Source organism: Oncorhynchus clarkii, chromosome 17 (assembly GCF_045791955.1).
Source record: "Oncorhynchus clarkii lewisi isolate Uvic-CL-2024 chromosome 17, UVic_Ocla_1.0, whole genome shotgun sequence".
Lineage (NCBI taxonomy): Eukaryota > Metazoa > Chordata > Actinopteri > Salmoniformes > Salmonidae > Oncorhynchus > Oncorhynchus clarkii.
In genome coordinates this window covers 64,867,690-64,891,958 of record NC_092163.1, presented here as the reverse complement: position 1 = coordinate 64,891,958, position 24,269 = coordinate 64,867,690, and the positions used below count along the sequence as shown (strand labels likewise).

At 44.2% G+C, this 24,269-nt stretch overlaps 1 protein-coding gene across 2 annotated transcripts in view; it reads right to left on the bottom strand.

Moving 5' to 3' along the window:
• Positions 1-1,759: 1,759 nt before the first annotated feature.
• LOC139371278 (caM kinase-like vesicle-associated protein) overlaps positions 1,760-24,269 on the bottom strand; it is an 89,178-nt gene continuing 66,668 nt past the window's right edge. For both annotated transcript variants that reach the window (XM_071111563.1, XM_071111562.1), the window contains exons 2-11: positions 20,247-20,354; positions 19,799-19,930; positions 14,374-14,448; positions 13,616-13,754; positions 11,381-11,501; positions 8,980-9,055; positions 8,553-8,689; positions 8,294-8,372; positions 4,735-4,822; positions 1,760-4,506 (exon numbers count right to left, since the gene is read on the bottom strand). In XM_071111563.1, the coding sequence (XP_070967664.1) occupies positions 4,096-4,506; positions 4,735-4,822; positions 8,294-8,372; positions 8,553-8,689; positions 8,980-9,055; positions 11,381-11,501; positions 13,616-13,754; positions 14,374-14,448; positions 19,799-19,930; positions 20,247-20,341 (1,353 nt within the window). In that variant the 5' untranslated portion in view covers positions 20,342-20,354 and the 3' untranslated portion in view covers positions 1,760-4,095. The remainder of the gene's footprint in view (positions 4,507-4,734; positions 4,823-8,293; positions 8,373-8,552; positions 8,690-8,979; positions 9,056-11,380; positions 11,502-13,615; positions 13,755-14,373; positions 14,449-19,798; positions 19,931-20,246; positions 20,355-24,269) is intronic.

The following is a 24,269-nucleotide window of genomic DNA, read 5'->3' as shown; positions in this document are numbered from 1 at the left end:
CATGCTGGACAGTTATAGCATAAACCATGTCATTACTGTACTATGATTTTTTGTTTCCACAAGCAATTGAGTATAATATGTCATACACATTAGTTATTCAATTAATTCATTTGACCATCACACAAGTCAATGGTAAAGGCAGTTAGTTATACAATGATATTTTTCTCTTGTTTTCCTATCCCTCCCAAAACACATACATACTTCGCTTTGGAAGAATAATTTGTTTCTCCACCTACAAACTGCATTGTAGTATTTCACCCAGTAGATGGCAGGACACCCAAGTGGCCATGTCAAATATAAGAATGGTATGATGTATGTTACCATAAATCATGATCAACCTTAATATTGCAATTAATCTATTTCAATGTATAATAACAGAACAGAAAATGTCCATTATTATCAGCAATGTCACTTAAACCAAGTTACACTTGACTGACACCTCATTGGTTCCAGCAATGAAACAGTGTGTCATTTTAAGACACTGTCCAGGGCTGAGGACAACGATGAATAAGCAGTGTCTTTGTATTGTGTCTGTGTTTACTTTTCACCTGCCAGTAAATCAATGAGACAAACTGCACATATTTATCATTGTCATAATCTTTGTGCGTTCAGTCCCTCTGATGATGATGGATGATGTCACTTTAGTGTCATAGTAAACAGTAAAGCTGAGTGGTTTATTAAGAGAGGCAGGCTGAATGACATTACATATGACCTGAAATTGGCAGCTCTATTTTAAGGTCATTATGTGCAGCGTTTATCGTGAATGCCGTCACTGCTGACACAGGACCATTTTCTTTAAATTTCAATCATGCTGTAACGCTGAGCTTCCGCGATACAGATTGAATAGAGCCCTATATTTTGGGTTCTGGTGGGGTACAACAGTTGAACGAAGCTCATGAGGCATTTATAAGTTATATTCTTCAATAATCAATGAGTATATATCATGAATTTGTAAGTACAAAAATGTATGTAGCAATTAAGGTATAGCTGTGATCACTGGCCTTGAATTTCAATAGCCGCCAGTCTTTAGGAGGGTCAGGAAACTGACAGTCTCATTCCTCCCAACACAACTTAATGTAGTCATTACATGTCACAGTGAAAGAGCTAGAGAGCATCTCTCTCAGGCCTAACAACAGTATGGATGTCTGAATACAGATTAAAAGAAGGCCTAAAACATGGGAAGCCTCACTAGAGGAAGGATATCCCATTCCCAACTCAGCCCAGAGAGGCGTCGTTACCCATCACCATTCAGAAACCAATCTGAATCAATTCCAAGTATCCTGGCCAGTAGGCTCTCTAGTCTACAGTGCCTACTGGCTAAACACATATCAAATATGACAGAGAGGGCATAATATGAGGTGCCTGCTTATGAGTCACTGGTGAATCTGTCCATCTTTCCAAATGAAGCTTGATCATGTAATTTCATGTACAAGCTGCTTTTATGAGTCAGCTTTAATTTACAACACTGAGGGCTCGATTCAATCCTTAGCACTGAAGATCAGCACTATAGCAATGTTCGCACATTGGCGGAGACCGCATTCACGGTAAACAAAGTATATGTTGGGTCGATCAGAAATTACCTTTACATTTCAGTTGCGCTATATCGCTGATCTTCCTCGATACGGATTGAATCGAGCCCTGAGTCTTTGCCCTGGATTGGATAGTTGCTTGCCGTTCTAGATAAGACATGTTCTGGCCATGTATAGCACATCGTAGAAAAGTAAATGGCTGAGGGGCACACGTGAGATAGCCACAGATATTCCATGGGTAAACTTTTATTACCATCAAAGTCATGAACTCAGTCAACGAGTACAGTACAGAGCTTACACATGAGAAACAGTCAGAACCTACAGGTGACCACTGGTCCTGGTGAACATTACATCAAAAACAACAGGTACATCAGAAAGTGCATGGAGAAATGAACAGATGTGGAATACTACATACAGTGGCACTGAAACAAAGCATTGCTTTAGATTGTGTAACAGTATTTATTTGTGGTCTTAAGAGGATGAATGACACAAAATGGTATATTCACACAACTTATTTCAGATATTCCTGTTAAACTTTTCGTGGGAAATCTAATGTTTTGACAAAATAAAGACATTGTGTAATGCTATATCTCAATAATGTTTCTGAATATGCATATCAATCAATCAATACCTTTTCGTAGATAGAGATGTGAATAAACCATAGACTGGGGAGCAATAACTTATCTCTGTTCCTTCAGAAAAGGAGCAAATTTGATTTGACTTCCTGCATTCTATTGAAAATAATTGCTCCAAATTTTCTTAAATACATATTCCATAAAACTTAGTCCCTTGAAAAGTAACCTGCAGAGAGACTCATAAAACACATGAATATACTGTGTATATTATAGCTACTGTGTACTGTTAATAAAACCACTGTCTAGCTGTGACAAGGAAGGATGAAGGCTGTATGGAGGATGGCACTGTAAATACAGTACGGAAAGAGGGGACCAAGTCAAGCATGACTAATATGATCTAGGCTCGGCCTTGTTTGACACTGGCCATGTGTTATTGACTGGCCATCTGGATAGGGTATCGACGGTTCTTACGGACTACAGGCTTTCAACTTACAGGTATGTACTGTACATGCACTCTATGGGGAACTGTACTCTATATAGGACACCAAGAGAATAATCACAGTTTCGGCAGCAAGTTGAATATTGCAAAATGTATGGCGATTACAGAAAACTCTTGCATACCTTATTATCGACCATACTGAAGGGAGCCAGGCTATAAACCGACAACTATTCTGTTTCATAATATTGTTATGAATATCTTGAGAATAAGTAAACCTATGAATAAATAGATAAATAAATACATATGTTTGTAAATATTAAAGATGTTTTATCACAATTGCTCTTAATTCTTCTGTTTCCTTTAAGCAACATAAAACGTGTTACAAAGCTGGTGGGTGGCAGAAATGCCTTTTACAGTGGTGCTTTTACACAGAAATATGTATGTAATAGTTTTCCTTGTAGACTAAATTATAAATTATATTTCTTTATAAATACATCCACGTATTAAGGATGTATAAGAATGAATAAGTCAGGTGAAGTGGTGAATCAGAAACAGAATGTAAAACACATTTTAAAGAAATAGAAAAAGTTAATCTAGTCACATAGGATGCATATGTTAGGACAGAGGCCAATTGTGAAACTCATAAAGAGCTACAAAATACCTTCATGTTTCCAGTTTAAAGGTCAGTAGCAGGATTCGTATGTATGTTTTTTTTAACCAAGTGCTTACAAATGTGAAATTAACAGCGAAAGTTAAGAATACATGCTGTTTTTGTTACTTCTACAAAGGTTTCTATATACAGAATCTTTACACTGACAGCCATGTGGTTCTTTCCTAAGCAGATGGGTGGTAATGGCGTGGATACTGACTTTCACTAACACTGGGCCTGCTGCATCCCCCAGTAAACCTACTTACTGCAGCACAAACATAACTACTGATCAGTGTATACAAAAAATAACAAAGAGATCAATGGTCACCCCCCCCCCAAAAAAATATATATTATTGTTTAGAGGGGGGTGTGAAGGAGGAGTTTTACAGATCATGATGTCAAATCAACACTACAAGAGCAAAGCCAAGCTGTTCATTACCTTATTGACTGCCATGATAATGGAGTGGAATAATATGAGAGTAGGACGGGGGGAAAAGTTCCCAAACATGTTTCATTAAGAGGAAATCAAAGCAGGTTTGGCATAATTACATTACACTTTCATTACAAAAGGCAAAAGTCCAGAGGAAAATATGTAGCTGTTAGCTATAACGTAAACCTCCTTTCCCCCCCAAAAAACAACATAATATGGCATAATCTGGGCTGCATTAGACATAAAAAGCCCCTGTAAGGCCAGAGGGCTGTTTTAAAAAGACAGAATACATATAAAAAAGTAGCCAGATAAATTCAACACTCAGGAAAGATAGCATACAGGCTCTGTGAGATGTTACTAACGCTGCAAGTGAGAGATAAGCAGAGTCAGTGTCACCATGCTAGCAGCTAATGTACAGTGTGCAGGAAGGAGGATCTCTGGGAGTGAAGGTGGCATAGGAGGGCGGTGGCTGTCTAAACCTGCTCATCCCCAGCTTCAGCAGCCGGTTGGAGGGGAGTTGGGGCCTCTCCGTTACACCGCGACAAAAGATCAACCTCCTCCGGGGCAGGGGCCTCCACTGGGGCCTCCGCTGAGCTGGCCTCCTCCTCAGGTGGAGCTGTGACTTCTGCTGCAGCCTGGGGAGTGACATCACATGCCACGGCCTCCATTTCAGCAGGGAGCTCTGTGACAGCAGCAGGCTCCCCCTCAGGAGCTGCAGCAGCGGGGGCTGCAGAGGGGTCACTGGGAGCCTGGGGGTCTGTTGGAGCTGGGGCTGGTTCTCCTGCTGCAGGGCTGGTTGCTACTGCTGGGCCGGGAGTCCCCGAGTCAACACCTTTATCTGGCGCTCTCAGTCGCTTCATCATGGTAGTGACCCGCACTGCTTTCTGTGGGAGGCAGTCGCAGTACACACTCAACTCAAGAGGCCTAGTTACTATATATTTTATATATTTTACAGAATATGTTTCGAATTCAAAAGCCTTGTACATTCACCAATCACGTATCCCATTTCAAATTCTCAAGGCCCATAAAACTTCTATAAAAAATGTGTGATAGATAGTTTCCTTCAATCTCTCCTTCAGTGATGACAAAATGGAACTGATAAAGAGGCTTACCTTCCACTTAGCTTTGGCAAAGTTCTTCTCTATCTGTGCACAGACATTATCCTTAATATTCTTATTTGAGGCTGCATTTCCAGAAATCCTGAGAAGATGAAGAGGGAAAAGGTAACTTCACTATAGGTTTCCACCCAACCTTTTTATGTGGGTATAGTACGTCGGATAAAAAATATCACGACAAGCCTGATGGAAACAGCAAATTTGTTTCCAAATGTCGACAAAACAAAATACGCTAGACAAGGTGGGATCTTTGTGTTGATAAAATTAATTATGTGCAAAATGGCAGTAAAACCCATTATACCGAAGTAAACTTGGAGTCACGGGATGAAATGTTTTGTGGTCCTCCCACTACCACTCAGGAAAGCATGCAGATTAAATAAATTATGACGAACTTCACAGGGTGGTGAACGTGCACCGTGATGAGCTTGATGCTCCTTTCCAATAAGGGTCTTATTCTGGTGACAAATCTCATCTTGTAAATAGCATAGTACATTTTCTACTTAAAAATTGCACCGTTGGTTAGAGCCTGTAAGTAAGCATTTCACTGTAATGTCTACACCTGTTGTATTCGGAGCACGTGACAAATAAACTTTGATTTGATTTGATACCCACACTGTATCTGCGGAGCTGTTGGCTAGAGCAATTGTGCCAAGACCAGTAACCAGAGTGGGCACATTAGCTTTATAACAACTTTCATTGTGACAAAACCATTATTAGAGTTGAAAATGTGATGGAAATCCATGCAACTTGTCTTTTTTATTCCGTATATAGGAATTTAACTGCAAAAATAATTGTTATGCGCATTATGTCCTCATGCATAGCCTTTTATTTGCAACAAGTCAATTTGATGGAAACACATCTCTGGTGGGAGAAGACAAATGATGCGGATTATTGAATATTCGCATGCAAATCTGAGGGAAACCAAGCTAGTGACAGCTCAGCAGATGTAGATGAGTATGACTAATGAAACAACATCTATAACAACTATGAATCATCATGGCTCCAACCAACATAATGACATTGTCAAATTTGACTCCTGGTCATTTAAGAACACACTGTACCCTTATCATGAACACATCCTACTCTAAATTCATCTGGTTGTTATTCACTGTGGTCATCCAGTATATCTCCATAGTACTGTGGTCCTCCGGTATATCTCCGTAGTACTGTGGTCATCCAATATATCTCCATAGTACTGTGGTCATCCAGTATATCTCCGTAGTACTGTGGTCATCCAGTATATCTCCGTAGTACTGTGGTCATCCAGTATATCTCCATAGTACTGTGGTCATCCAGTATATCTCCATAGTACTGTGGTCCTCCGTTATATCTCCGTAGTACTGTGGCCATCCAGTATATCTCCATAGTACTGTGGTCATCCAGTATATCTCCGTAGTACTGTGGCCATCCAGTATATCTCCATAGTACTGTGGTCCTCCGGTATATCTCCGTAGTACTGTGGCCATCCAGTATATCTCCATAGTACTGTGGTCCTCTGGTATATCTCCGTAGTACTGTGGCCATCCAGTATATCTCCATAGTACTGTGGTCATCCAGTATATCTCCATAGTACTGTGGTCATCCAGTATATCTCCATAGTACTGTGTCATCCAGTATATCTCCATAGTCCTGTGGCCATCGGTATATCTCCATAGTACTGTGGTCATCCATTATATCTCCATAGTACTGTGGTCATCCATTATATCTCCATAGTACTGTGGTTATCCAGTATATCTCCATAGTCCTTTGGTCATCGGTATATCTCCATAGTACTGTCACGGCCGTGGAAAGAAGTGGACCAAAGTGCAGCGTGGTGAGCGTACATTTTCCTTTCATTTAAAATGTCGCCAACAAAACAACAAACGAAGAAACAACCATGAAGCTTACAGGGCTATAGTGCCACTAACAAAAGTCAACTACACACACTGAAAGGAGGGAAAAAGGGCTACCTAAGTATGATTCCCAATCAGAGACAATGATAGACAGCTGTCCCTGATTGAGAACCATACCCGGCCAAAACATAGAAATAAAGAAACATAGAAAACAAAACATAGAATGCCCACCCCACATCACACCCTGACCTAACCAAATCGAGAAATAAAACATCCCCCCAAAGGTACGGACTCCGGCCGCAAAACCTGAACCTATAGGGGAGGGTCTGGGTGGGCATCTATCCGCGGTGGCGGCTCTGGTGCGGGACGTAGACCCTGCTCCACCTCTGGCTCACCCCACTTTGGTGGCACCTCATCGCTGACCCCGGACTGGGGAGCCTCTCTGCGGGCGCCGAACTGGAGATCCTCGTTGTGGGCCCCGGACTGGGCCCCCCCTCGTTGCGGGCCCCGGACTGATCGCCCTCGCTTCAGGCCCCGGACTGAGGACCCTCGCTGCTGGCCCCGGACTGGGGACCCTCTCTGCGGGCCCCGAACTGGGGACCCTCGTTGCGGGCACGTTGCGGGCACTGGGGACCCTCGCTGCGGGCCCCGGACTGTGCACCCTCGTTACGGGCCCCGGACTGGGCACCTCATTGCGGGCCCCGGTCTGGGCACTTTCGTTGCGGGCCCCAGACTGATCACCCTCTCTGCGGGCGCCCGACTGGGCACCCTCGTTGCGGGCCCCGGACTGGGAACCCTCGCTGGAGGCTCCGGACTGGAGGCCGTTGCTGGAGGCTCCGGACTGGAGGCCGTCGCTGTAGGCTCCGGACTGGAGGCCGTTGCTGGAGGCTCCGGACTGGAGGCCTTCGCTGGAGTCTCCGGACTGGAAACCGTCTCTGGAGGCTCCGGACTGGAGTCCGTTGCTGGAGGCTCCGGACTGGAGGCCGTCGCTGGAGGCTCCTGACTGGAAACCGTCTCTGGAGGCTCCGGACTGGAGTCCGTTGCTGGAGGCTCCGGACTGGAGGCCGTTGCTGGAGGCTCCGGACTGGAGGCCGTCTCTGGAGGCTCCGGACTGGAGTCCGTTGCTGGAGGCTCCGGACTGGAGGCCTTCGCTGGAGGCTCCGGACTGGAAACCGTCTCTGGAGGCTCCGGACTGGAGTCAGTTGCTGGAGGCTCCGGACTGGAGGCCGTCGCTGGAGGCTCCGGACTGGAGGCCGTTGCTGGAGGCTCTGGACTGGAGGCCTTCGCTGGAGGCTCCGGACTGGAGGCCTTCGCTGGAGGCTCCGGACTGGAAACTGTCTCTGGAGGCTCCGGACTGGAGACCGTTGCTGGAGGCTCCGGTCTGGAGGCCGTAGCTGGAGGCTCCGGTCTGGAGGCCGTCGTTGGAGGCTTCGTGCCATGACTCCTCACTGGAGGCTTCGTTCCATGGATCATCACTGGAGGCTTAGTGCCATGGATCATCACTTGAGGCTTCTTGCCATGGATCATCACTGGAGGCTTCGTGCCGTGGATCATCACTGGAGGCTTCGTGCCGTGGATCATCACTGGAGGCTTCTTGCCATGGATCATCACTGGAGGCTTCGTGCCATGGATCATCACTGGGCTGGAGAGATACACAGGAGGCCTGGTCTTCTGTTATATCTCTAATAGTAGGCTACTGTGTTAATAATGTGTATTTTCCATACCACTCATGGTTGATGGCCTCCTGAGCAGTCAGTCTCTGATCCTGGTCGACCTCCATCATACGGGTTACCAGGCCTTTTGCTGAAACAAAATAAAGCATAATCTCAACAAACAGCAGTTACTATTCCTGATGGAATCAGAGAACAAAAATGATAATTTTTTACATGAAAAAGTAAACAGATGATATCCTCCCTTTTGAATTGCTGTTTACCCAGTAAACTGTCATTCACCCAGTCTCCTGTCACTTCATCTTAAATGTACCTGACTCTGAGATGTCGTCCCAGTATGGAGAGTCAAACTCATAGTCCCCAGCCAAGATCTTCCTGAATAGGTTCTTGTCGTGGTTTTCATAGTCGTCATCATCAGTTTCATCATAGAAAGGAGGGTTGCCTGAAAGCCTGAGGGCCACAAGACAAAAGAAGCTCGTTATGAGCTTGTATTGTCATACCATGTGCATAAATGTCATGTAAAGATATGATTTATTGCAATGGGTAATACCCTATAAGTAAGATTCCCTGACTAGTTTTGCGCATAGCATGTGGATTACATTGATAGGCTCTCCCAGTAAAGTATTCCTGTTGCCCTTCTGTATTATTTCTAATCCCCAGTCCTCTGAGCAGACTCACAGCCAACCCCTCTTGCAGTAGTACAGTATATGGGACCCTATGCCGATAATTAAACCACTCACAGGATGTACATGATGACACCCAGGGCCCAGCAGTCCACTGGCATGCCGTATCTCTGTCTCCCAACCACCTCTGGTGCTGCAGGGACACAAACACAGTTAAGGGTTATTTATTGATGTTTCTCTGACAAATGCTTTTCTGCACTCCCATAAACTACTCCCCAAAACCAAATCTCAAAGATACCCTGCTCCTTCCCCAGTCCTGACCCAGGTACTAATCCCTTCCCCTCTCCTCCCCCAGTCCTTACCCAGGTACTAATCCCTTCCCTTCTCCTCCCTCAGTCCTTACCCAGGTACTAATCCCTTCCCCGCTCCTTCCCCAGTCCTTACCCAGGTACTAATCCCTCCCCCTCTCCTCCCCCAGTCCTTACCCAGGTACTAATCCCTTCCCGCTCTTTCCCCAGTCCTTACCCAGGTACTAATCCCTTCCCCTCTCCTTCCTCAGTCCTTACCCAGGTACTAATCCCTTCCCCTCTCCTCCCCCAGTCCTTACCCATGTACTAATCCCTTCCCCTCTCCTTCCTCAGTCCTTACCCAGGTACTAATCCCTTCCCCTCTCCTCCCCCAGTCCTTACCCATGTACTAATCCCTTCCCCTCTCCTCCCCCAGTCCTTACCCATCTACTAATCCCTTCCCCTCTCCTTCCTCAGTCCTTACCCAGGTACTAATCCCATCCCCGCTCCTTCCCCAGTCCTTACACAGGTACTAATCCCTTCCCTGCTCCTTCCTCAGTCCTTAACCAGATACTAATCCCTCCCCCTCTCCTCCCCCAGTCCTTACCCAGCTACTAAACCCTACCCTCTCCTCCCCCAGTCCTTACCCAGGTACTAATCCCTTCCCTGCTCCTTCCCCAGTCCTGACCCAGGTACTAATCCCTTCCCCTCTCCTCCCCCAGTCCTTACCCAGGTACTAATCCCTTCCCCGCTCCTTCCCCAGTCCTTACCCAGGTACTAATCCCTTCCCCGCTCCTTCCACAGTCCTTACCCAGGTACTAATCCCTTCCCCTCTCCTCCCCCAGTCCTTACACAGGTACTAATCCCTTCCCTGCTCCTTCCCCAGTCCTTACCCAGGTACTAATCCCTTCCCCTCTCCTCCCCCAGTCCTTACCCAGGTACTAGTCCCTTCCCCGCTCCTTCCCCAGTCCTTACACAGGTACTAATCCCTTCCCTGCTCCTTCCTCAGTCCTTAACCAGGTACTAATCCCTCCCCCCCGCCTCCCCCAGTCCTTATCCAGCTACTAAACCCTACCCTCTCCTCCCCCAGTCCTTACCCAGGTACTAATCCCGTCCCCTCTCCTTCCTCAATCCTTACCCTGGTACTAATCCCTTCCCCTCTCCTTCCTCAGTCCTTACCCTGGTACTAATCCCTTCCCCTCTCCTTCCTCAGTCCTTACCCTGGTACCAATCCCTTCCCCTCTCCTTCCTCAATCCTTACCCTGGTACTAATCCCTTCCCCTCTCCTTCCTCAGTCCTTACCCAGGTACTAATCCCTTCCCCTCTCCTTCCTCAGTCCTTACCCAGGCACTAATCCCTTCCCCTCTCCTTCCTCAGTCCTTACCCAGGTACTAATCCCTTCCCTTCTCCTTCCCAGTCCTTAACCAGGTACTAATCCCTCCCCCTCTCCTCCCCCAGTCCTTACCCAGGTACTAATCCCTTCCCCTCTCCTTCCCAGTCTTTAACCAGGTACTAATCCCTCCCCCTCTCCTCCCCCAGTCCTTACCCAGGTACTAATCCCGTCCCCTCTCCTTCCTCAATCCTTACCCTGGTACTAATCCCTTCCCCTCTCCTTCCTCAGTCCTTACCCTGGTACTAATCCCTTCCCCTCTCCTTCCTCAGTCCTTACCCTGGTACCAATCCCTTCCCCTCTCCTTCCTCAATCCTTACCCTGGTACTAATCCCTTCCCCTCTCCTTCCTCAGTCCTTACCCAGGTACTAATCCCTTCCCCTCTCCTTCCTCAGTCCTTACCCAGGCACTAATCCCTTCCCCTCTCCTTCCTCAGTCCTTACCCAGGTACTAATCCCTTCCCTTCTCCTTCCCGGTCCTTAACCAGGTACTAATCCCTCCCCCTCTCCTCCCCCAGTCCTTACCCAGGTACTAATCCCTTCCCCTCTCCTTCCCAGTCTTTAACCAGGTACTAATCCCTCCCCCTCTCCTCCCCCAGTCCTTACCCAGGTACCAATTCCCTCCCCTTCTCCTTCCCCAGTCCTTAACCAGGTACCAATTCCCTCCCCTCTACTCCCCCAGTCCTTACCCTGGTACTAATCTCTCCCCAGCTCCTTCCCCAGTCCTGCCCCAGGTACTAATCCCTCCCCCAATCCTTCCCCAGTCCTTCCCCAAGTACTAATCCCTCTCTCAATCCTTCCCCAGTCCTTACCCAAGTACTAATCCCTTCCCCAGTCCTTACCCAGGTACTCTGGGGTTCCACAAGGGTCTTTGATGAGCCCGGTCTCCAGCTTGGCCAGGTGGAAGTCACTGATTACTATTTTGGAATGCTTCAGGCGGTTAAAGTACACTAAGTTCTCCAGCTGAGAAAAGGAACAGGACGACAGCTAAAGTTTGCCAAAGTTTTACTAAAGTAATCTCATTCAAACATATAGACTTAGAGCAGACTTCATCACTGTTTAAGGTAGATATTGAAGCAGTCAAACACTTCAGTGTCACACAAGTGCCTAAAAATGACAGTCCAATTTTTTTTGTTCAAACAAAGCAAGACCACTGAATCAATCTTATCAAGAATATTTTTGCATAATAAATGTGCCTTTCAAAATGTATTTAAAAAAATGTTTCACCCATCTACACACAATACCCCATAATGACAAAGTGAAAACATGTTTTTAGAAATGTTTACATAAGTATTTGCAACCCTGAGACAATAATGTTATAATCACCTTTGGCAGTGATTACAGCTGTTAGTCTTTCTGGGTATTTCTCTAAGAGCTTTGCACACCTGGATTGTACAATATTTGCCCATTAATCTTTTCAGAATTCTTCCACCTCTGTAAAATTGGTTATTGCTAGACAACCATTATTACGTCTTACCATAGATTTTCAAGCAGATTTATTAAGTCAAAACTGTAAGTCAGCCACTCAGGAACATTCCCAGTCTTCTTGTTAAGCATCTCCAGTGTAGATTTGGCCTTCTTATTTAGATTATTGTCTTGCTGAAATCTGAATTCATCTCCCAGTGTCTGTTGAAAAGCAGACTGAACCAAGTTTTCCTCTTGGATTTTGCATGTGCATAGCTCCATTCCGTTTATTTTTTATCACAAAAAACTCCCCAGTCCTTAACGATTACAGGCATACCCATTACATGATGCAGCCACCACTATGCTTGAAGATAGTGGTACACAGTAATATGTTGTAATGGATTTGCCCTAAACATAACACTTTTTGTTCAGGACAAAAGTTAATTGCTTTGACACATTTTGTGCAGTATTACTTTAGTGCCCTGTTGCAAACAAGATGCATATTTTGGAATGTTTTTATTCTGTACAGGCTTCCTTCTTCTCACTATTTCAATAAGGTAAATATTGTGGAGTAACTACAATGTTGTTGATCCATCCTCAGTTTTCTCTTATCACAGCCATTAAACTCTGTAACTGTTTTAAAGTCACCATTAGCCTCATGGTGAAATCCCTGACCAGTTTCCTTCCTCTCCGGCAACTGAGTTAGGAAGGACGCCTGTATCTTTGTAGTGACTGGGTGTATTGATACACCATCTAAAGTGTAAGTAGTAACTTCACCATGTTCAAAGGGATATTCAATGTATTTTGTTTTACACATCTACCAATAGGTGCCCTTTGTGAGGCATTGAAAAACCTCCATGGTCTTTGTGGTTGAATCTGTGTTTGAAATGCTCTGCTCGACAGAGGGAGCTTACAAATAATTGTACATTTGGGGTACAGAGATGAGGTAGTAATTAAAAAATCATGTTCAACAATATTATTGCCATAGATTGAGTCCATGCAATGTTTTATGTGACTTGTTAAGCACATTCTTACTCCTGAACTTACTTAGGATTGCCATAACAAAGGGGTTGAATACTTATTGACTCAATTCATTTCAGTGTTTGAGTTTTAATTTGTTTGTAAAACTTTCTTAAAACATAATTTCACTTTGACATTATGGGGTATTGTGTGTAGGCCAAAGGGAAATAAAAGTTAGTTTAGTCCATGTTAAACACAACAAAATGTGGAAAATGTCAAGGGGTGTGCATACTTTCTGAAGGCCCTGTATATAGTATATACAGTGAGCCTCAAAAATATTGGGACAGTGCATTTCCGTTTTTGTTGTTTTGTCTCTGTACTCCAGCACCTTCTATTTGAAATTACACAATGATTGTGAGGTTAAAGCGCAGACTGTCAGCTTTAATTTGAGGGTATTTTCATCTATATTGGGAGAATCGTTTAGAAATTACAGCACCAAAAGTATTGGGACAAATTAATTGATGTGTATTAAAGTAGTAAAAATGCACAAATATCATCACCCCCCCCCCCCCCCCCCCCCCTCCAACCTACAGTAATTCAAGACGTCAATTACTTTTAAAGAACCTGTGGCATTTAAAAGAAGGACAACATTCAGGCATTTACATTATATTGGGGTCCTCCCCTTGACCATCAGAGGCCCCAGGGCTCAGTACCTTGAGGTTCCTGTGGACAATATTCAGGGAGTGAAGGTAGGCGACGGCCTCCAACACCTGACGGACCACATTACTGGTGTCACGCTCGGAATAGTAGCCCTGGTCCAGGATCCAATCAAATACCTCTCTGCCTGTAGCACTGTGGGAAGAACATGAGCGGGATGAAGTATGGTGCTGACCTACTGACCTAGATGCTTTGAGCCTGACAATGTCTCTGGATCAAAGCATTCACAGATACTTTTCAAAAATACAACTGACACAGAGACACTTTGAACGTGTGAAAATATGGTTGAAAAATTGCATTACTATGCAATTACCATAGAAATTACAGCCTCGCCAAGGGCGAAGACTTTAAGAGTCAACAAAATCATGGAGTCCACCAAACTTGCTTAATGTGATGATTTCATTCATTTCAACACTGGATTCTCCTCTGATTTCTGATAGTTTACCTTATGAGCAGAATTACAGACCCACAAATCAATGCAATCCTGAAGGAGATGAGTATCATATATTTAATGTTTCTATGGTAATGCAATAAATCCCCAAGAACACAGACTGATGAGAATATGGAGCAACCAGAAATGAATAATATCTGAATACCAAATGAAGGCTGCAGAAGGGAAGTTCAGAGCTGTGCTCATATCTACATGGCCTCCGGCTACTACAGTTCATTCCCCATGAGTGCATAATCAACACATAGACGCCTGCTGCTGCAAAGACAGGAGCACAATCTCAACCAATCAGACGACTCAACTCACAGTTCAAGGAAGAGGAAATACTCTTTTCTGGTCTCATAGACCTCCACCAGCTGGAGAATATTGGGGTGCTTCACCCTGGATAGAGCAGGCAACAGGGGGAGAGAGGAGAGTCAAAAGGATTGTGAGGGGTGGAGAGAGATGGGGGTGCCGTCATAGAAACACATACAGTACAGTATATCAGTACATTAACACCCATGAATAACACACTCCCACAGTCAGCCATGCCGAGAGGAACGGCAACCATGTGCAGGAAAAAATGCATCAGTAAACAATCAATTTAATTAAAAAAGGACTGTGAGATCTGCATGCTTAAACATCTTCTTAATGGAGGAAAAATGTATGCCCATAAATAATGTACTGTGCTTTAAGTATGAGTTGAATGTCTGTTTATGAGGGCATTACAGTACAAGTCAAAAGTTTAGACAAACCTACTCATTCAAGGGTTTTTCTTTATTTGACTATTTTCGACATCGTAGAATAAAAGTGAAGACATAAAAGCTATGAAATAACACATATGGAATCATGTAGTAATCAAAAAAGTATTAAAAACATAAATATATACTCCAAATTTTTGATTCCTCAAAGTAGCCCCCCTTTGCCTTGATGACAGCATTGCACACTCTTGGCATTCTCTCAACCAGCTTCACCTGGAATGCTTTCCCAATAATCTTGAAGGAGTTCCCACATATGCTAAGCACTTGTTGGCTGCTTTTCTTTCACTCTGCGGTGCAACTCATCCCAAAACATCTCAATTGGGTTGAGGTCGGGTGATTGTGGAGGCCAGGTCATCTGATCACTCTCCTTCTTGGTCAAATAGCCCTTACACAGCCTGAAGGTGTGTTTTGGGTCAAAACGAATTATAATCCCACTAAGTGCAAACTGGAAGGGATGACGTATTGCTGCAGAACGCTGTGGTAGCAATACTGGTTAAGTGTGCCTTGAATTCTAAATAAATGCGTCTCACAAAGACATGGCGGTTGGAACCAAAAATCTCAAATTTGGACTCATCAGACCAAAGGACAGATTTCTACTGTTCTAATGTCCATTACTTGTGTTTTTGTTCCAAGCAAGTCTCTTATTATTATTGGTGTCCTATAGTAGTGGTTTCATTGCAGCAATTTGACCATGTCCTGATTCACGCAGTCTCCTCTGAACAGTTGATTTTGAGATGTGTCTGTTAGTTGATCTACGTAAATTGCAATCTGAGGTGCAGTTAATTGCCGATTTCTGAGGCTGGTAACTCTAATGAACTTATCCTCTGCAGCAGAGGTAACTCTGATTTTCCTTTCCTCTTGTCACGCCCTGACCATAGTTTACTTTGTATTTTCTATGTTTTGATTGGTCAGGGTGTGATCTGAGTGGGTATTCTATGTTTCATGTCTTGTTTGTCTATTTCTATGTTCAGCCTGATATGGTTCTCAGTCAGAGGCAGGTGTTCGTCATTGTCTCTGATTGGGAACCATATTTAGGTAGCCTGGGTTTCACTGTGTGTTTGTGGGTGATTGTTCCTGTCTATGTGTTTTTTCACCAGATAGGCTGTTTAGGTTTTCGTTTTGTTTTGTAGTATTGTATTGGAGATTCGTGTTTCGTATTATTAATAAACATGGATCGTAAACCACACGCTGCATTTTGATTCCACCTACCTTGTTAATACGTGACAGAATCACCCACCACCAACGGACCAAGCAGCGTGTCAACAGGCAGGAGCAGCGCGAGGAGAAGCGCAATAAGGATTTCTGGACATGGGAGGAAATCCTCGACGGGAGAGGACCCTGGGCTAAACCAGGGGAGTGTAGCCGCCCAAAGGTGCAGCAGGAGAAGAGGCAACAGGAGCAGCCCAAAGAGGAGGTATGGACATGGGAGGACGAATTAGAAGGAAGAGGACCCTGGGCTCAGCCAGGAGAATATCGCCGCCCCAAAGAAGAACTGGAGGCGGCGAAAGCTGAGAGGCGCAGATATGAGGAGGCAGCACGACGTAGCGGATGGAAGCCTGAGAGGCAGCCCCAAAAATTTCTTGGGGGGGGGCTAACAGGGAGTATGGCTACGCCAGGTAGGAAACCTGGGCAGACTCCCTGTGCTTACCGGGGGGCTAGAGAGACCGGACAGGCACCGTGCTATGCAGTGGTGCGCACGGTGTCTCCAGTGCGGGTGTATAGCCCGGTGCGGTATATTCCAGCTCCGCGTGTCGGCCGGGCTAGATTGAGCGTCGAGCCTAATGTCTCCCGCCTGTTCAGAACTGCCAGTTAGCATAGAGCTGCCAGTTAGCATAGAGCTGCCAGTTAGCATAGAGCTGCCAGTTAGCATAGAGCTGCCAGTTAGCATAGAGCTGCCAGTTAGCATAGAGCTGCCAGTTAGCTTAGAGCTGCCAGTCTGCAAGGAGCTGCCAGTCTGCAAGGAGCTGCCAGTCTGCATGGAGCTGCCAGTCTGCATAGAGCTGCCAGTCTGCATGGAGCTGCCAGTCTGCAAGGAGCCGCCAGAGCTGCCTGTCTGCAGGATGCCGCCAAAGCTGCCAGTCTGCAAGGAGCCGCCAGAGCTGCCAGTCTGCAAGGAGCCGCCAGAGCTGCCAGTTAGCATGGAGCAGCCAGGGCCGCCAGTCAGCATGGAGCAGCCAGGGCCGCCAGTCAGCATGGAGCAGCCAGGGCCGCCAGTCAGCATGGAGCAGCCAGTCAGCATGGAGCAGCCAGTCAGCATGGAGCAGCCAGAGCAGCCAGTCAGCATGGAGCAGCCAGAGCTGCCAGTCAGCATGGAGCAGCCAGTCAGCATGGAGCAGCCAGAGCTGCCAGTCAGCATGGAGCAGCCAGTCAGCATGGAGCAGCCAGAGCTACCAGTCATCATGGAGCAGCCAGTCAGCATGGAGCAGCCAGAGCTGCCAGTCGACCAGACTCTTCCAGAGCTGCCAGTCGACCAGACTCTTCCAGATCTGCCAGTCGTCCAGACTCTTCCAGATCTGCCAGTCGTCCAGACTCTTCCAGATCTGCCAGTCGTCCAGACTCTTCCAGATCTGCCAGTCGTCCAGACTCTTCCAGATCTGCCAGTCGTCCAGACTCTTCCAGATCTGCCAGTCGACCAGACTCTTCCAGATCTGCCAGTCGACCAGACTCTTCCAGATCTGCCAGTCGACCAGACTATTCCAGATCTGCCAGTCGTCCAGACTCTTCCAGATCTGCCAGTCGTCCAGACTCTTCCAGATCTGCCAGTCGTCCAGATTCTCCCAGATCCGCCAGTCGACCAGATTCTCCCAGATCCGCCAGTCGACCAGATTCTCCCAGATCCGCCAGTCGACCAGATTCTCCCAGATCCGCCAGTCGACCAGATTCTCCCAGATCCGCCAGTCGACCAGATTCTCCCAGATCCGCCAGTCGACCAGATTCTCCCAGATCCGCCAGTCGACCAGATTCTCCCAGATCCGCCAGTCGACCAGATTCTCCCAGATCCGCCAGTCGACCAGATTCTTCCAGATCTGCTAGTCGACCAGGATCTGCTGAAACCGCCAGCCAGCCAGGTTCTGGTAGTTTCTACTACCTGCCTGGGCTTCCTCTCAGTGCTGAGCTTCTTCTCAGTGCTGAGCTTCCTCTCAGTGCTGAGCTACCCATCTGTCCCGAGTTACCTCTGTCCCGAGCTGTCCCTCTGTCCCATGTTATCATTGTGGTGGGTAACCTATTTAGGGACGTTTAGGAGGGGGATTAAAACTGTCATGGAGTGGGGTCCACGTCCAGCGCCAGAGCCGCCACCGCGGACAGATGCCCACCCAGACCCTCCCCTATAGGTTCAGGTTTTGCGGCCGGAGTCCGCACCTTGGGGGGGGGGTACTGTCACGCCCTGACCATAGTTTACTTTGTATTTTCTGGAGATTCGGAGTTTCGTATTGGAGATTCGTGTTTCGTATTATTAATAAACATGGATCGTAAACCACACGCTGCATTTTGGTCCGACTCTCTTTCGTATGAAGACGAAACACGTTACACCTCTGGTGATCCTCATGAGAGCCAGTTTCATCATAGCGCTTCAAGGTTTTTGCGACTGCACTTGAAGAAACTTTAAAAGTTCTTGAAATGTTACTGCTTGACTGACCTTCATGTCTTAAAGTAATGATGGACTGTCATATCTCTTTGCCTATTTGAGCTGTTCTTGACATAATATGGACTTGGTCTTGTACCAAATCGGGCTATCTTCTGTATACCACCCCTACCTTGTCACAACACAACTGATCAAACGCATTAAGAAGGAAAGAAATTACACAAATACATTTTGAACAAGGCACACCTGTTAATTGAAATGCATTTCAGGTGACTACCTCATGAAGCTAGTTGAGAGAATGCCAAGAGTTTGCAAAGCTACTTTGAAGAATCTCAAAAAATACATATATTTAGATTTGTTTCACACTTTTTTGGTTAATTCATGATTCCATATGTGTTATTTCATAGTTTTTGTCTTAACTATTATTCTACAATGTAAAAATACTCGTAATTCCAGAAAAACCCTGGAATGAGTAGGTGTGTCCAAACCTTTGACTTGTACTGTATGTGCAAGGACGACTATGTGGCAGAACAGTATAGCGTGCTTGACTATGACCATGATAACGACTGCACAAGCTAAGAAACTTCAAGGTGAGTTTTGTCAGTGAGGCGATGAACAATGCAGAGTGTAACACTTAAGATGTTAGACAACATGGAAACCATTGGCCGTATGTGGTAGGTGTGCTGTTGGCTTTCAACGGTGCTTCAGGGGATTGGACCGACAGACTGGTATATTTTCCAGTCACTGAAAGTAATGGTCACCAACCACAAGAAAATAAATCAAATTCTCCTGTTCGAGAATTTGAAGAAAACAATTGAAATTGCAAGCCCGATGAAGGTCATGCTTTTGTATATTGGGAGAAAAGACTCCACTGTATTAGATAACCCTTCAAGAAATGATACTTTCATCTTCCATTATGTACATTGGCTTTTTCATCTGTGTTCTTTGAGTTCCCTGCTGCCTGTAACAAATTGTTTGATAAGGCTCAGGTTATGCTAATGTTGGTTTTACTGGATAGGGATGTGATGAAAGAGAGGCTGCCACAGAATGATGAATAAGGAGCCTAATGGGAGAAAAATAGTTGGAGATAAACACCGTTGGAGAAAATAATGCTACCCAGTGTGATCATTCAGTGGGATGAAGTTTGCTTTCCTTTTTCATAAAAAATGCTACAGACATTTCTCTGTTCTTCGCTCTAATGGATGTCCACTGTGCGCATTCTGTCTTTCAGAAGATAAAGTGTATAGAAACGAAACATCGTATTCCTCATAGAGATTACACATTCACATAGCCTACAGGAATAGTACACCATCTGTTACAAAACTAAATTCGTTTACAGAGAATAGTTTTGTGAATGCAGACACAAAATGACCGATGGCAGAGGTTAAAGTTGATAAAAGCAACTCACATCTTTAAAATGAGGATCTCATTTTTTGCAGCCTTCCGAACTTTCCTCCCATCCTTTTTCAAGAACTTTTTACAAGTAAACATTTTCAGTGTGTTTTTGTCCTTGGCCCTGAAGATCTCACAGAACTCCTCCCTGAAAAGGAAATGCACAAAATCACACATTTATAAACATCCAAAGTAAACGTAAATGGGTTTCTAAATGAGTAAAGCCTTGATTATGATTTTATCATTATGGGTATGTATGGCTATGGGAACAGCCTTCCTATACATTGTAGGTGGACTTGAATAACACATTTGTCCTTTGATTTTTGATAGATTTTTTACTTAGTACATTTTCAAATAATCTGGTGCCATATCATACAAAGGAAAAACCCAGACTAAAGGGTTGATGGTGGGGCTCCTGTATTTCCAGTTTGTTCAGTCTGGTGGACCATTAGCAGCATACTTACGATTTAACAATCTGTCCCAGGTCATATTTATCAGTCACCTCTAAGGGATTGTTGTAATCCTTCTTTTCCCCGAGCGTTAAACAGCCAAATGGCATGGCCACTCTTGCCCTGAGAGAGAGAGAGACCTGGAATCATGTAATGAATGTCACACACTATTTACCATGACTGTACATTATTACACACCACATCAAACAGCATCCCTAAAACATGAAACATGGCACCAGTGGCGAGAAAGAGGGACTGATAAACAGCCAACGCCAGCAGACAGTATGGTACGACTGTTGAGACGATTATTTCACTTGGCTCCTGTAACAAGTCTTTGATAATCTTCTATTAACAAAACCACATTTTGATGAGCTGCAGAGCGTGATGCAAGGAGCTGCTAGGCGACTCAACTTTAAAAGCAGCAGGCAACTGACTGACAGGGGGGTCCAAATGCTAACGGAGGCTGAGCAGGAGAATAGAAACTCTAATGCATTGTGCTCCATCAGGGAGGCTGCCAGCCTGCCACGGCAACAAGTGAAGTATTTCCAATCAGGGAAGAGGAGCGACCGATTATGAGCAGAACACCAGAGGACACTGAGAAAAATGAAAGTGCTTTATGGTTCCGCATGACATTTATGGACCTAATCACAGTGCTGCTTCTACTTCTCTAAGAGCACTGAGTGAAACTGGAGAACAACCTATCAAAATGTACAGTATCCTTGAGGAGTTTATGGACAGCTTAATTGGCATGTTATTTTGTTATTTTGAGGGGGTATTGTATCGTCTCTTAATGAAGACAGGGCCATAGAGTTGTTTTGGAAGTCTGTTTTGGCAGTCATGAAAAGAAAGGAGTGTATTGACAAATGTTTGATTTTGGAGAGAATCTATCTGGATAAGTGAATGAGTTAATATACCTACTCATTCAAGGGTTTTCTTAATTTTTTCATATTTTCTACATGGTAGAATAATAGTGTAGACATCAAAACTATGAAATAACACATGGAATCATGAATTAACCAAAAAAGTGTTAAACAAATCAAAATAGATTTTATATTTGAGATTCTTCAAAGTAGCCATGTGTCGTGTAGTGCAGGCGAGGACAGTGTGTTGTGTAGCGCAGGCGAGGAGAGAGTTTGTGCCGTGTAGTGCAGGCGAGACAAAGCATTCACCTTTCCCTGATCCCTCCCTCCAATAGACAATGCAGCTTGGGAAAGAAATAGACTCCTGCTAGAGCATCATTCAAATTAAAGCAGAACTGGTCTGGCAAGCCTCGCCATTAACAAACGCATCAGGAAAAAAATGATTTTACTAATGCACAGACAAGACAATAAAAATAAAATGGTATTTCCCCAAGTGGCTATAACACAGACAGACAGACAGACAGACAGACAGACAGACAGACAGACAGACAGACAGACAGACAGACAGAGATAAAAGCCTTGTTATGGTTCTCTTTTTTAAAGCCCTGATGAGTTCTATCGGATGCAGCCAGGGTAAAATGAATGTCCACTAAAGTAACAGATCTAAGCAAACAAACATGTATACTAAAAGTGGAAGTGATTACAGATTAGGGCGATTGCAACATTACGGACTTTACATTTGCATGTAAAATCACAACTTTAATGTCTCACAGAATGGACAAACAAAATATAAACTAAACTTTTGATGTGTGTGTCTACAGTACTCATTAGGGGGAATGTATCCCCAACAAATCTGAGTTGTTGGAGAAATTTAGCAAATAAGAAGTGTTATGATGTTACATGAACTGGACAAGCTTTTTGGGGAGACTGAACATATTAGCAAAAGTTTGAGTTTGTAAGTCTTAAGTCAAAATAGGCATTTTCATTTCAAAGGAAAGGCTTAGCTGAACAGAAAAATGATCATTTTGAAAATATTGTCTTTTCCATTATTACTTTAGAGGGGAAAAACATCTGTTATGGATGTTACACACTCCATTATTACTTTAGAGGGGAAAAACATCCGTTATGGATGTTACACACTCCATTATTACTTTAGAGGGGAAAAACATCCGTTATGGATGTTACACACTCCATTATTACTTTAGAGGGGAAAAACATCCGTTATGGATGTTACACACTCCATTATTACATTAGAGGGGAAAAACATCCGTTATGGATGTTACACACTCCATTATTACTTTAGAGGGGAAAAACATCCGTTATGGATGTTACACACTCCATTATTACTTTAGAGGGGAAAAACATCCGTTATGGATGTTACACACTCCATTATTACTTTAGAGGGAAAAACATCCGTTATGGATGTTACACACTCCATTATTACTTTAGAGAGGAAAAACATCCGTTATGGATGTTACACACTCCATTATTACTTTAGAGGGAAAAACATCCGTTATGGATGTTACACACTCCATTATTACTTTAGAGGGGAAAAACATCCGTTATGGATGTTACACACTCCATTATTACTTTAGAGGGGAAAAACATCCGTTATGGATGTTACACACTCCATTATTACTTTAGAGGGGAAACACATCCGTTATGGATGTTACACACTCCATTATTACTTTAGAGGGGAAAAACATCCGTTATGGATGTTACACACTCCATTATTACTTTAGAGGGAAAAACATCCGTTATGGATGTTACACACTCCATTATTACTTTAGAGGGAAAAACATCCGTTATGGATGTTACACACTCCATTATTACTTTAGAGGGGAAAAACATCCGTTATGGATGTTACACACTCCATTATTACTTTAGAGGGAAAAACATCCGTTATGGATGTTACACACTCCATTATTACTTTAGAGGGGAAAAACATCCGTTATGGATGTTACACACTCCATTATTACTTTAGAGGGGAAAAACATCCGTTATGGATGTTACACACTCCATTATTACTTTACAGGGGAAAAACATCCGTTATGGATGTTACACACTCCATTATTACTTTAGAGGGGAAAAACATCCGTTATGGATGTTACACACTCCATTATTACTTTAGAGGGGAAAAACATCCGTTATGGATGTTACACACTCCATTATTACTTTAGAGGGGAAAAACATCCGTTATGGATGTTACACACTCCATTATTACTTTAGAGGGGAAAAACATCCGTTATGGATGTTACACACTCCATTATTACTTTAGAGGGGAAAAACATCCATTATGGATGTTACACACTCCATTATGGATGTTACAGTCTGAAAAAGACATTCAAATCTGAAAGATGTCTTCATCAAATTCCTAACACATCTATTGTCTTTTAGAATGTTTTTAAAATGTCAGCAAAAGGCATAGTACCTTAGGATTAGATAATTACAGGTAGCCTGAATAGTATACAAGGCTAGGAACCACACCCTTTATATACACTGAGTGTACAAAACATTATGAACACCTGCTCTTTCCATGACATAGGTGAATCCAGGTGAACGCTACGTTCCCTTATTGATGTCACTTGTTCAATCCACTTCAATCAGTGTAGATGAAGGGGATGAGACAGGTTAATGAAGGATTTGTAAGCCTTGAGACAATTTAAACCTGGATTGTGCCATTCAGAGGGCGAATGGTTAAGAACGCGAAGCGTTGTGTTATGAGTTCACCCCGCTATCATCAAGAAGGCGAGGTCAGTACAGGTGCATCAAAGCAGGGACCGAGAGACTGAAAAACAGCTTCCATCTCAAGGCCATCAGACCACCACTAACATTGAGTGGCTGCTGCCAACACACTGACTCAACTCCAGGCACTTTAATAATGGGAATTGATGGAAATTGATGTAAAATATATCACTAGCCACTTTAAACAATGCTACTTAATATAATGTTTACTACCCTACATTACTCATCTCATATGTATGTGTATATACTGTACTCTATATCATCTACTGCATCTTTATGTAATACATGTATCACTAGCCACTTTAACTATGCCACTTTGCTTACATACCCTACATTACTCATCTCATATGTATATAATGTACTCGATACCATCTACTGCATCTTACCTATGCCGTTCTGTACCATCACTCATTCATATATCTTTATGTACATA